The sequence below is a fragment of the Fringilla coelebs genome, assembly GCF_963513975.1.
Source record: "Fringilla coelebs genome assembly, chromosome: 15".
Lineage (NCBI taxonomy): Eukaryota > Metazoa > Chordata > Aves > Passeriformes > Fringillidae > Fringilla > Fringilla coelebs.
In genome coordinates this window covers 18,174,319-18,188,214 of record NC_140041.1, presented here as the reverse complement: position 1 = coordinate 18,188,214, position 13,896 = coordinate 18,174,319, and the positions used below count along the sequence as shown (strand labels likewise).

At 55.7% G+C, this 13,896-nt stretch overlaps 1 protein-coding gene across 3 annotated transcripts in view; it reads right to left on the bottom strand.

Annotated features, from left to right (window-relative positions):
* ARHGAP26 (Rho GTPase activating protein 26) overlaps positions 1–13,896 on the bottom strand; it is a 100,542-nt gene that overhangs the window by 68,941 nt on the left and 17,705 nt on the right. For all 3 annotated transcript variants that reach the window (XM_084215872.1, XM_084215873.1, XM_084215874.1), the window contains exons 3-10: positions 13,093–13,154; positions 12,693–12,764; positions 11,002–11,103; positions 9,147–9,257; positions 8,801–8,905; positions 8,047–8,176; positions 7,684–7,784; positions 4,847–4,941 (exon numbers count right to left, since the gene is read on the bottom strand). In XM_084215872.1, the coding sequence (XP_084071998.1) occupies positions 4,847–4,941; positions 7,684–7,784; positions 8,047–8,176; positions 8,801–8,905; positions 9,147–9,257; positions 11,002–11,103; positions 12,693–12,764; positions 13,093–13,154 (778 nt within the window). The remainder of the gene's footprint in view (positions 1–4,846; positions 4,942–7,683; positions 7,785–8,046; positions 8,177–8,800; positions 8,906–9,146; positions 9,258–11,001; positions 11,104–12,692; positions 12,765–13,092; positions 13,155–13,896) is intronic.

Genomic DNA, 13,896 nt, shown 5'->3' with positions numbered 1-13,896 from the left:
CTGTCTCTTCAGCCAGAGAAATAGAACAGAGAAATTGAAACCCTCCATTCATGGTATGTTGGGCACTGGACTCCCAGCAGAGCACGGTCCCAGAGTGGCAGTGCTGGTATCTGGAGTGCCAGCTTCCCTCAGCACAGGGCAAAGAGGTGATAACAGCAAAATGTTTGTTCTGCCTCTGAGCAGATAACAACTCCTCGAGCTTCACTTCAAAGTCAAACTTCTTTAACAGCATGAGGGGAGGGGCTGTGAAACTGAATCAAACCCAATTTCCATTGCAAATAGCCCTGCATTTCCTCCCCCAGTGTTTATTTGCCAGGGCACCCATTGCATCACTTTCCTGAGCAGAACCATCTTCCTGGCTGCGATAAATTTAAAATGCACCCACACATTATGCCTCATTCATTATGGATGTGGCCGATGCCCACGGGGTTCCATGTGCTCCCAGCCAGGTCGGGTGGCTGGCACTGGATCAGCCTCCTGCCAGCACTGCCAGCAGCTGGAAACACTGCTGGAAACAGCTCCATCCCTGCTGGAAACACTGCTGGAAACACACAGCTCCATCCTCACCAGCAGCAGGAAACACTGCTGGAAACACACAGCTCCATCCTCACCAGCAGCAGGAAACACTGCTGGAAACACACAGCTCCATCCTCACCAGCCCTGCTGGAAACACTGCCTGACACAGCTCCATCCTCACCAGCAGCAGGAAACACTGCCTGACACAGCTCCATCCTCACCGAGCCTCCTCAGGACCAACCCCTCCCACAGCCATGACAAAACCCCTGCTCTGCCCTCCCTTCCCAAAAGAGCAGCAACATGGATCTGTCCTTGTCCCCTCACCCAACAAATGACCCCAAATACTGGGGGTCACTCATGCAGATAATTTTTTATAAAGATAACACACAGTAAATACAGATTTTGCTGCGGGGCAGCTCCCACCTCCTCCCAAGACAGGGTGTACCTGGACCCACGTGGAGCCAGCCCACCCCAGCTGTGCCACCAGGACAGCAGGACCCCCTCCTGGAAGCTGAGCTCTTGTGGCAAACAGACCAAGGACCAGCTAAATCACTCCCAGGGGCTGCATCCCACATCTCCACCTGCATTCCACATTTCCCACCAAATCCCTTTGCCTTTTTCTGGGACACAAGGAGGGGAAGAGACATTTTGGGATCAGAAGAAATCCATTTCTAAATGGGGTGAGTGTAGGAGGGTGAGACTAGAGCAGAACATGGCAAACACTTAATAAGAAAGAATATTTTCAATATGCTACAATCTAAAAATGGAAGATTTTTCCATATGAGACCACACAGGAAATTTGAATTTTCTCAATATCTCAGCTTTTGTGACAAATGGCCCAGCCTTAAGGAGCTGTGACTAAGCACACTGAGAAAATGAGAAACTGCAATAGCTTTTCCTTCTTCCAGGAAAACAAACAAATAAGGAAAGCAATAGAAACAGATAAGAACTTCCAACTGCTGTAGCAGCTTATCACAGCGAGACAATCTAAACTGCTGATGAAAACACACAAGAGTGCATTAATAATAACAGGGGCTGAGCTGGGCTGAGTGCACAGAGATGTTACCAGAGCAGAGCAGAGCAGCCCTGACAGGACCCCACAGCCATGGGCCTGGCACCAGCAGCCAGGTGTGACGCCAAAATGCTGGGGAGCAAAGCCGGAATTAAGGGGGAGACTGACCCTGACCTCAGAAAGTTGGGGTGCCTACACAGAGCTCGGAGCACCCCCAGTGCAGCCACCAGCAGCACCAGCAGCACCAGTACAGCCACCTGCAGCACCAGTGCAGCCACCAGCACATCCTGCAGGGGTTGGGGCCACCATGGCTCCCGTGGGCACCAGGGGAAGGAGCCCCATCCCTCCCATCCCGCACCCCCTGCGACAGCCCCCAGGCTTTGTTTGGAAGGTGGCTGGAAAGGTGACAGGGGCAGAGGAACGGGGACAGGCTGCACTCCCTGAGGTGCTGCGGGCACAGGGACAGCACAGCAGGGCTGGGCTCACCTGGCACAGGAGCAGGGGACAGCTCCTGCCACTGTCAGAGCCCTGCATCCTCAGGTGCATTCCCAGAGCAAGGCCAACAGCCCTCCTGGGGATCACCATCTGCTCAGGGCAGCGCTTGGCAGGTGCCTGGCAGCCCTCCCAGCCCCAGGCCAATCCTTTCAGGAAGAATTTCTGCATGGAAAGGGAGCTCAGGCACTGGAACTGCCCAGGGAGGGTTGGATCCCCATCCCTGGAGGTGTCCAGGAAAGGGCTGGAGGTGGCACTGAGTGCTCCGGGCTGGGGACAAGGTGGGGATCAGGCACAGCTGGGACTCAGTGGTGTTGGGGGTCTTTTCCCACCTCAGAGGCTCTGGGATTCTGGCTCTAGAGTTCCACTGTGCACCAGGTGTGGTGCCAGTCACCCTGGGGGCACCCACAGGGCAATGGTGGTACCTGCAGAGTTCACTGCTCTCCTGACACACCAAACCCTGCATTTGAAAAGCTCCTGCTCCCCTAAAAGCCAGCTGGCACTTTGAAGCAGTTTGCTTCTGGCCCAGAGCAATGACCTACATTATCCTAAATGACAAAGCCTTTGTCATCAGTCAAATGAGACACTCCTCCTCCCCAGGAGTTTTGTAAGACCCTGGCTGACATCCCTGTTCACCTTGTTTACAAACCTGATTTAATGTGCAGAGACTACAAACAAGTTTAGTTAATGAAAAAAGAGCATTAGCAGTAAAACACGGTATCCATCACGCTGGGGGTGTATTTCAGGCAGACCCTAGAACACCATTCTGGGGTTAATTTTGCTGTAACAACACAGTACAATACTTCTAACTTGCCACATTGAACATGAGAGCTATTTGTAAATGCCAAGGCCAGGTTGGATGGGGGTTGGAGCAACCTGGCCTAGTGGAAGGTGTCCCTGCCCACGGCAGGGGGTGGAATGAGATGAGTTTCAAGGTCCAACAGAAACTATTCTGGGATGCTGAGACAAGGAAGCAATGCTGTAATAACAGCTCAGGCTCCAGATTTTCAGCTTGGTTGTGCTGAATCATCTTTACAGGAGAAAAACACACTTTTTTTCCCACCTAGGCAGGAACAGCTCTTGGCTGGTGCTATTTAGGGTGTCCCTGCTGAGCTCCAGCCCTGCAGCCCGTGTTGTCTGAGCTCCCAAAATGCAAGGCTGACAAGAGTTTCTGTGCGCTGTCTGAAGCACGGCCGAGGCTGCCACCTCCAGGCGGTCTGAGAGCCGCGGGACAGCCCAAGCCCTGGGGCTGGCACGGTGGAGGTGATCTGCAGCTCACCCTGCACTGACAGCAGCCCAAGCCCTGGGGCTGGCACGGTGATCTGCAGCTCACCCTGCACTGACAGCAGGACCTGGTGGTGCCCAGATCTGCCCCAGGAACGGGGAGACAGGCTGGGCACAGCACAGCCTCTTCACGCCGTGGCAAAACTTGTTGTTTCCTCTTCCTCCTAAGCTTATCCAGTATTTTTGACATCTAATGACAAATTCTGATACCAGTGCAGAGCTGCCTGTATATTGGGAAAAAACAGCCTTTCTCTTCAGGTGTGTCCTGCTCTCCTGCTCTCTCAGGCAAGTCCCTGCAGCAGGAATGTGCACATGAAAGGAGAAATTCCTCAGGTTTCCCCTTGCTGTGCTACTCCACTGCCGTGATTTACATGGAGCATGCAGATTTCTGGAGCAGCTCCTGATCCCATGCCTGGCAGGCTCCAAACATCAAGGGAACCTTCAGCAGCCTCTGAACACGCTGAAGAAAATTACTGTGGCTCCATTCTCCTTCTCCCACTTTTTAGTTTGATTTTCACATTATAAAAAACTATCCTCAGGGCACAGCAAAAAAACAAAAAATTCCTGTGTCAGCAGAAACACTGCAACTTTCTGGAGAAAAGCACTGCTCCAGAGAGTGGGAGGCAGCCCCAGGTTATCTCCTCCCTTAGCCAGCACAGGCAGAGCTCCATCACCCCAACCCTGCCACGGGCTGGCACTGAAACACTGCCCAAGCACAGCCTGGGTCATTCCAGGGGTTATTCCAGCATGATTCAACACCCAGATTTTAATGAACTCGGGTTTTTCGGAGACCTCCAGGGAATTCCTGCAGATGGGAGGACAGCTGGACAGGCACACAACTGGGAGAACACACTGAGTGCCTTTGGAGCAGGCTTTTGTGAGCTCCTGCAGCGAGGGAGACCCGAGGCAGTGACTAATTCCTCTTGGAATAGCAACCCCAGCCTGGCTTTCCTGTTGGTATGTGTAAGCCATGCATGATGCTGGCTGATATGGTAACAGCTCTCACTCCTGGGTGCCAGAGACTGAATCCACACGTACCTCTGGTCCAGCTGCTGTGTGATAAGTCAGAGCAGAAGTGTTTTCCTCCTTCAGGAAAAAGGAATGAAAGTGCCTAGGGGCACGAGCCAGAGTCCATTATCACCATCCACGATGAACCAGCAACAGCCAGCCCGGCAGAAAAGCTGACAGCACTCCAGCACACACCCAGCGCTGGAAGAGGCAGCACCTCCCTCCCAGAACAGCCACAGAGCACCTTCTCCAGGCTGGCAACCGCTCACCTTGTGTGGCCAGAGGCTGCAGAAATGCTAAAACACCCTTAAAGTCAGAGAGACTTGCAAACCAAAGCACTGCCTCAGTACACGGAGAGCACCTGGCTGGAGAAGGTGGGACCCCATGGACTAATGCTGAGGGTGTGACTGACAGACAGAACACGGGAACTGCACAGGAACTGTCCCACAGCCAGGAGCAGGGGCACAGGAGCAGGAGCACAGCCCTTCCCTCCAGTGGTCAGCACAGCCCCAGCAGCTTCCTGGCAGCACTCACCGATCCACAGCCTCCACATCAAAGCAGAACCTCTTCTCAATGGTGTCTGTTTTCCGCCGTGTGCAGGATTTCAGGGTGACAGCTTCATCTTCCCCCTGAGAAGAGACAAAATCACAGCTGAGGCTGAGAACAACCAACAGCCACAGGCCTGTCCCCAGCTGTCAATGAGCAGGTTCAAACCTGGGGGGATCTGGCAACATCACTCTGCTAAAAATATCTGTTTATATCTCTGACAGGAGGACTTGTCTTTTTACCCTTACTTAGTCCAAAACCTTTCATGAGGAGCCTTCCCTTCAGGATGCCCACGATTCAATCTGTGCATAAAGCACTACAGAACAAATTCTTCATGTGGGCAGGTACTGCTGGACCACAACTTTTGGGCAAAATCAGCTTTATTTTCCATTGCTGAACAACACTCCTGCTGGCAGTTTGCACTCCACGCTGCGTTTTTGGCAGCACTGTGCACACGAGGACTCTCAACAGGAGCAAACACGTCTTAAAATGTTTATTATATAACAAAGCAATGACAAAACCATTCTCCCACCCCGAGAATGCCTCTCTGCATCCAAGCTGTACTGGATTTCCAGAGCGCTGAGCAGAGGCCCAGCAGGATCTGTGAGCACTGCTGTCCTCTGCTGGAGGGAATCCTGCCTCAGCCCCTGCCAGCACAGACACTTCCCTCCTGCAACTGTGAAATTCCACTGATGACTTAAGAGAAAATGAATTCTGAAGGAGTTCCTGGAGACAGACACTTTTCTGGGCTCTCTGTGCTGTTCCTGATGACACCTTGGCTGACCACCCTGTTCCCTGACATCACCATTTTTCCAGGAAACATATTTAGAATCACTTAGATTGGAAAAGACCTCAAAGATCACAGAGTCCGAAAGTTGCCCAGAACAGCCAAGCCCACCACTAATCCATGTCCTCACGTGCCACAACCACACATCCATTAAAGCCCCCCAGGGAGGGTGACTCCCTGGTTCCCATCCACAAACTCCTCCCCAGTGCCGCCACCGCTCAGCCCCTGACACCCAGGACACTCCCTGGCCCTCGGTGCTGCCCGTCCCTCCACGATGGCAGCAGTTTTCCTGCTGCACTGGGCTCCCAGCCCCTCCTGCTCCTTGCCCATGTTGCAGGCACTGCTGCAGATGCTCTTCTGCTGGGATCTGAACGTGCCCCAACACCAGCCCTCACCTGGCTGTTCTCATGTGCTTCCATGGCTTCTGAGTCACCAAGAACTCTCCTGGCCCAGACAGGGACCCAGCACAGAGCCAGGGAGGCAGAAGAGCTCCTGCAGGGCTTGTCCCTGGGGTGTGGCAGTGGCCTGGCCCTGGTGCCCCCCAGCCTGGCCCACTGCCAGCACAAGGCTGCTCCCCCCCTGCCCTGCATTCAGGGAATGTCCCTGCTCCAGAGCCACCGACACCCAGCCCTGGCCACAGCCCAAGGTCACGAGGGGCTGGTGCCACCTGCGACCCAGGAGTGAGGGGTCTCCTCATGCAGCACCTCAGCCCCTGCTCCAGCCAGACCCCAGAGCTCCCAGCAGGGCAGCCCCAAGCCCCTGGGCTGCTCCATGCCCAGATGTCCGTGGTGGGGACCACTGACGGACCTGGAGCCCAGCCAGGGCTGCCCAGCACAGGCAGCATTTCCTGGCAGGGTGGTGCAAGCCACAAGTGAGGCACAGCCCTGGAGAGGGGCTCCAGCCTGGCCCTGGAGAGGGGCTCAGGCTCAGCCTGCAGCTCCCACAGCCCTGGGTGCTGGGAGAGCCCTGAAATGAGAAGGGACCAGACAAAACACAGTAAGGCCACTGATGATTACAGGGCTGGGATATGTTAATGCTGAGCTATAATGAAGATGCTCCAAGGCAAGAGGAAATTAATTTTAGAAGCTTCCCTGCCCACAGCTGGCTCCCCGTGCCAGCAGGAAGCTGTGTGGGAGCCTGTCCAGCTGCCCCAGGCACTCCCCAGCAAGGGGATTGTGTTTGCAAACTGTCCCAGCTGGGAACACTGCGGAGGGGTCTATTGTTCCTGCTGTACAGAGCAAAGCCAGCCCTGGATACAGCCCTGGGACATGTGCTGGCTCCCCACACCCCACATCCACTGCTCCCCCTGCTCTTCACACCCCCTCAGGGCCAAGGGGAGCTCCAGGCTCTGCTGTGGCTCTGTCCAAAACAAAAACATCTTCATTGGCCAAGCCACAGGACCATCAGAGACTCACTGAATGCTTTGGGTAGAAAGGGCACTTGGAGCTCATCCTGTTCCTCTCTCTGCCATGGGCAAGGACACTTCCACTCCACCAGGCTGCTCTAAGCCCCGTCCAACCCGGCCTTGGACAAGTCACAGGCATTGGAGAAGGAGCCAAATAATGAACAGGTTCCCTTGTCCATGCCTTGGAGCAGGAATGAGGGACTGGGGAGCAGGAGCACCCATGGAGCTGCAGTGTGGTGGGTGCCTGTGGCTGGCAAAGATCTGTGGGCTCTGGGGGGGTTCCTGTCTTTTCTTTCTCAGACCAGGAGCCAAGTTCATTCCCCGTGTGGCAGCCACTCAGCCTGGAATGAACGTGACCCACTTCACTGCCTCTGTGTCACCTTGCCAAAAAGGTGACACAGTTTGAGCCCGGGAGAGCCTGCAGCCAGCAGTGGCATATGCTCCCTGGCAGGACACAGTCCTGCTCCGAGGCAGCACTCACCCCTTTCCCTCCTGCTCAAAGCCCTCATTCTCCTCTTTCCCTCCTGCTCAAAGCCCTCATTCTCCTCTTTCCCTCCTGCTCCCAGCCCTCACTCACCCCTTTCCCTCCTGCTCCCAGCACTCACCCCTTTCCCTCCTGCTCCCAGCACTCACCCCTTTTCCTCCTGACTTCTGGTCAAAGGGCACCATGGTGATGCGCTTGGATTCCCTCTGGTAGGTGCAGTAATGCTTCACCCAGGAAGTCCCAAAGTGACCTGCAGAGCAAACACAGGGGCCTGTTCATGCCCAGAGCAGTTCCAGTGCCCCCCCATGAGACCCTGCTATGTTTAACCATCATTTCACACGCCAGGCTCCTGTGAGGCACTGGCAGGGATTCTGCCTGGCTGCCACATTCCCACTCCCTGGGCCAATCCCTGCTCCCTGGGACTCTGTAGCTGCTGGATCAGCCTCTGTGCCCCTGTCCTGGCCAGCCCCCTCCCCAGGCTGCCACCCCCGGGCTCCCAGCCCGACACCTACGCTTCTCCTGCACGTAGAGATACCCCTCCATCGTGTAGGGGCTGATGTTTTTGTGCTCGTGGGGATTCTCCTTCATCTTCTTCATCAAAGCTTCAACCTCTGACCTTGTTCCTTCAAAGCGGTTTCTTGTCTGCAAATTAAAACAGGAATGTCTTCTCCAGCGCAGGGACCTGTGCCTGGCTCTGCAGCACGTGGGGTGGGGCTGGGGCCCTACAGGCCTGGGGGAAATGGGCTGGGGAGCCCAGGGGCAGCCACAGGGCAGGTTTGTTTCCTGAGCCTGGATTTAAGCTAAAGCAAAAATACTACAACAACTGGTAAGGCCTGCCAGAACTTTAAGGGGGCTTGCAAAAAGAGGGAGAGTGATTTTTGATATGGATCAATAGTGATAGGACAAGGGAAATGGATTTAAACTCAAAGAGGAGAGATTTAAATTGGATATTAGGAAAAAATTCTTCCCTGTGAGGGTGGGCAGGCCCTGGCACAGGTGCCCAGAGACAGCTGTGGCTGCCCCCGGATCCCTGGCAGTGCCCAAGGCCAGACTGGACATTGGGGCTGGGAGCAGCTGGGACAGTGGGAGGTGTCCCTGCCATGGCAGGGCTGGGATGAGATGAGATGAGCTTTAAGGTCCCTTCCAACCCAAACCAGTCTGGGATTCTGTGATTAAAATGCACCAGAAGCGGAGGTGGCTCTGGAGACACTGACAGCGATGGGCACAGGGACGCCCCGGGCACAGGGACACCCCGGGCACACTCACATTCTGGATGCTGATTGTCAGCTCTGTCTTGAAGTCACTGAAGTCCTTTGCAAGCTCGTAGCCATGGTGGTAGAATGTGAACAGCCCCTGCAGAAAGGCCAGCAGCTGCATGGGGAAAAAGCAAATGGAGATGGTCAGTGGAGACCCAGAGCTGCACCCAGAGCCACCAGTGCCGAGGGGAGGGGGCCCTGCAGCCCCCCGGGGTGGAGGGGCTCCCTGGTGGGTCTCTGTGAGGGGCTGTGGGGTGAGCCTGGACCCCCTGGCCCTGCCCTGCCCTCCCCATGACCCCGTTTCACCACAGCACCCCAGTTTTGTGCAAGCTGAGCCGCACTGAGAGCTCACTTACAGGTTCCACAAACTCAAACATCTTCCTCTCCTGCACCTCCTGCACCTTGAAGACATATTCCAGGGAGACCTCGTAGAAGTGCTGCCGAACCAGGTCCACCTGGCTATCTGCCTGCAGGGGGGTGGAGAGGAAACAGAGCTCAGGAATGACCAGAGCACACTGATGGCTCTGATGGGAACACCCCCAAGCACAGCAAACCCAGCTCCAGCCCCCAGGCCCAGCTGGACAGATGGCACAGCAATAAACATAAACCTGATGCACATGAGCAAGCTCTTCCTTCAGCTGAGGAAAATGGGTGTGGTGACTCATGCTCTCACCTCCCCAACAGCTGGGTAAAAAACAGGCAGTAGAGGCGAGAAAAATGGAAATCTGTGACCTAGACAAGAAAAGGCAACTGTCCCTCTTCTGGAAAGCACTCCCCCTCGCCAGGGACACCACATCCACATTTCACAACTCCACACTGAATCCTCTTTCGAAGGTAACCCCTCCCTCGGGGGGTCTGAGCCACGCAAACCACGGACACTTCCCAGCGGCACGGGGGAACAGGAGCCAGCCCCTGAACTGGGAGCTGCTTCCAGCGGGCTCCTCCTGCCTTCCCGGCAGCAGCCCGAGCCAGGGCCGGGCGGGACATGCCACCAGATGGCACCAGATGGCACCAGATGGCACCAGCAGGCAGCGCTGCTCCAGCGCACCTGCACGGCGTCCGGCATCCCGCACCGATCCCGCACATACCCCCAGCTGAATCCCGTGCTGAATCCCGTGCTGAATCCCGTGCTGAATCCCGCACACATGCCCAAGAGAATACCGAACTGAATCCCAAACAGAATCCCACACTGCATCCTGAACTGAATCCTAAACTGAATCCCATATAGCATCCCAAAAATATCCCACACTGCACCCCGAACACATCCCAAACAGAATCCCACCTGTACCCCATGTGGCACCTCCAGGCAGCCCCCAGGGCCATGCTCTGTCCAGGGCACAGGATCTCACCTCTGACAGCCACGAGTGGACCCTTCCCTCCCCAGCCAGAATTCCTTCCACGCCCTGCCCCATATCAGTATCTCAAACACAAACCAAACCAGGGCTCCGAGGGCCATTTAAAAGCCACCATTCCCAGGGACACACGGGTGTTATTTACAAACCCCAAGGACAAGGCTGGCTTGCAGGCACATCTGCCCAGATCCTCAGCCCTGATTTGCTGGAAGATGATCACCTGTGCCCCAGGTATTCCTGCTCTGCTGGCCATGTACCACCCGGGTACAGGAGCCCACCAATGCCCCCAGGAAGGGATCAGCAGCACACCAGCACCATGCCCAAGGGCAAGGACACACATCCTGCAAGACCAACCCAGCTCTGGGTCAGCACAAGGAATTCCAGACTTCAAAGAAGGGAGTGAAAAATCAGCATACTCATCCAGTAGGAGGACTTGTCACCACAGCTAACCATGTCCTGAATCACTGATGGTTCCTAAGAGTTTAAGGCACTAAGCCTGATCCCTCCTCCCCTGGAGCACAGAGCAGAGCAGCCACTTGCGGAGAAGGAGACCAGACATCCCTGATTTGTGCTGGCACATGGGAAGCCTGCAGCAGAACCAGTTCCTTTCTGTTACACTCTTTAATTATAAACCCTCTCTCCTTTTTGACTGCTATCCATTTTGGGATCTCTCTGATTTACTCACCAAGAAGGCTCCATATCCTTTCATTACAGGAAAAGGGGAAAACCCAGCACCCACAGCCAGAATGAAGGGAACAGATGAGTTTACAGCCAGGAGAACCATTGTTATAAGCTGTGAGAGGCATTCAAAAAGCTCTTCAGTCACAGCCAGACGTGGAAACTCAGAGGCTGCTCTCACCTCCTGAAGCTGGGATTCTTTCTTCTTGGAAGACAAATTCAAGTGCTTTTCTAGGACACCACAGTATTTCTCAGTCTCCTTGTCGTATTTCTTTTTGGCATCCTACAAAACAGGACAAGAAGTGTGACACTGAACACAATGGTCCCAGAGCAGCTGTGACAGCATCCCTATGGCACTGGGCAGGATGGCAGTGCCAGGTGGGAGCTACCATGAGACAGGACCTGGGGCAGCAGCTGGAAGCAGGTGAGGCTGCTTTTATCTGCCGGCATCAGCAGCTACAGGAAAGCAGCTTATGCTGCCAAACCCCAAGGCTTGAGGGAACCCCTCCTCTGTTCCTGGGGCCCAGTGCTTGGTAAAACATCCAGATCCAGGTCCAAAAGCAACAGAGGGAGGAAAGTGCTTTCTAAGCAGAACATGGTCACAATTCCACACCCCACCCTGCCATCCCACTGTGTGATGTGGGACAATACACAGCACCTCGGCTGTTTGTGGCAGCAGCATTAAGGACACCAACTTCCCTTTCCTTGGCAGCCCTGTCTCAGCCTGGCCAGCCCAACACCAGGACCCAACCCATGCCAGCAGGTGTGCTCTGCAGGACCCCTCTCTGGGTTTGTAAGCAGGTGTGTTCTGCAGGACCCCTCTCTGGGTTTGTAAGCAGGTGTGTTCTGCAGGACCCCTCTCTGGGTTTGTAAGCAGGTGTGCTCTGCAGGACCCCTCTCTGGGTTTGTAAGCAGGTGTGCTCTGCAGGACCCCTCTCTGGGTTTGTAAGCAGGTGTGTTCTGCAGGACCCCTCTCTGGGTTTGTAAGCAGGTGTGCTCTGCAGGACCCCTCTCTGGGTTTGTAAGCAGGTGTGCTCTGCAGGACCCCTCTCTGGGTTTGTAAGCAGGTGTGTTCTGCAGGACCCCTCTCTGGGTTTGCAGGTAAGCAGGTGTGTTCTGCAGGACCCCTCTCTGGGTTTGTAAGCAGGTGTGTTCTGCAGGACTCCCCTCTGGGTTTGTAAGCAGGTGTGTTCTGCAGGACCCCTCTCTGGGTTTGTAAGAGGTATGTTCTGCAGGACCCCTCTCTGGGTTTGCAGGTAAGCAGGTGTGCTCTGCAGGACTCCCCTCTGGGTTTGTAAGCAGGTGTGTTCTGCAGGACTCCTCTCTGGGTTTTGTTTCCAGCTGCACGGGGCCGGGCTGGGCACTGCTGCCATGCAAACGCAGCCCTGGGTGCTGGCATGAGCTGCTTGCAGGCAGCAGCAGGTTGTTATAACAACAGGGGAGCCACAGACAGTGGTTTTCATTTCAGAACAAAGGCAGGAAAGAAAGAGGGGGGGCCAGGCTGTCTCACGGCCGCCCTCAGCCACACCGGCGCTTCCCCGTCCTGCCAGAAGCGTCCGAGTTCCCCTGCAGCCCTCAGCAATGCCTTGGGGTGGGGAGTGCAGGCTGGGGGACTCAGGAGAATGTGAGCCCCTCCAAGAAAATCCTAATTCTTCCTTGGAGTAAGGAAAAAAGTTCACTTTAGCTGGCATGCAGTTTTTTGCCCTTGGCACGTTGTTTGGCTGTGGGTGAACTCGGAACACCGAGGCACCTCCCGGGAGCTGGCTGGCCCCGTGTCCATCCCAGAGCAGCACACTGCCCCCTCCCATGCCCGAGCCCATCCTGCAGCGTGCCCTGTCCTGGCCAGCTCTGGGGGGGCAGTAGCTGGGTTACCTTGGCAGCCCCAATCTGCTCCTTGCGGAACTTCTCCAGCGGCGTGATCAGCACCTCGCTGGCGTTCTCGATCTGGGGGCAAAGACAGGCACAGCTCACCTGTGCTGCTCCACAGCCTCCTCCATGGGAACCCTCCCACAGCCCCCAGACACCCCCAGGCTTCACCCCTCCGTCTCTGCACACCGGTGACCCTCCAGCACCAGTGCAGGCCACTCTCCAACAGCAAGACTCCATTCCTGATGCTTTCCAAGTGTTTCCCTGCCAAGCCACCCGCTCCTTCCTCCACCCTCCCCTGCAGCTCCACGCCAGGCGAGGGAAGGAGCACTGGGGCAGGCAGTCACTGTCACCACGGTGTCCCAAGCGCCACCACCCCCTGCTCCCAGGACAGCTGGGGCCATACCATGCGCATCCGCTCGTCTTCCAGGTTCCGCAGCACCGTGGCAAACTCCTGCAGGGACTTGGCTGGAAGGGACACAGTCAGCATTTAACATTCAGTTCTTAAAGAAAGGAACTGCACAGAGGGGTTTTGTCTGTCTGTGTTTTGGGTGGGGAGATTGGGGTTTTTATTATCCTTGCTCTCTCCCTAGAAAGGTTCCTGCCGCCCACAGCTGGCAGCAGAGCATCCCCAGGACCAGGCTTCCTCCTCCAGACAGCAACATCCTCAGCTCAAACCTGCCCTGCCCGACAGACAGTCACCAGCCAGCCCCACAGCACAGCACTGGCCTCCAGCCATGCCCAGCACACGAGGGGCAGCTCCCCAGCATGGGCACAGCCCCAGGGAGACCGGGATGAGGAGCTATTTCTGCTGAGAGACTGGGCACCAATAAACAAGCAAAGTTAAATCAGGCTAAAGCTTCTTTGCTCTCCTGGCTCCAGATGATGTGCACAATAAGCTCTAAAAGTTCAGCTGGGCAGAAGCAGGAGGAGAGAGGGAAGAGGCTGAAGCCATCACCCTCTGCCAGGAGAAGCTCTGTGGCAGAGCCAGGCTGGGTTCAGAGAGCCCTGCCAGGCTCGGCACTGCTGATTCCCCCAAGCACAGGATCCTGTGTGACACTGCTGCTCCTCTGCTTCAGAGCACAGCCCCTTGCAGTGTATCCTGCCACAAGCACCTCCAGATGCTCCTCTCCAGTGCAAAACATCCAGCTACCTGAGGTGGTTTCAGACACGGGCAATCTTCTCCCTTTCCTATCTGGCAGGGACAGAT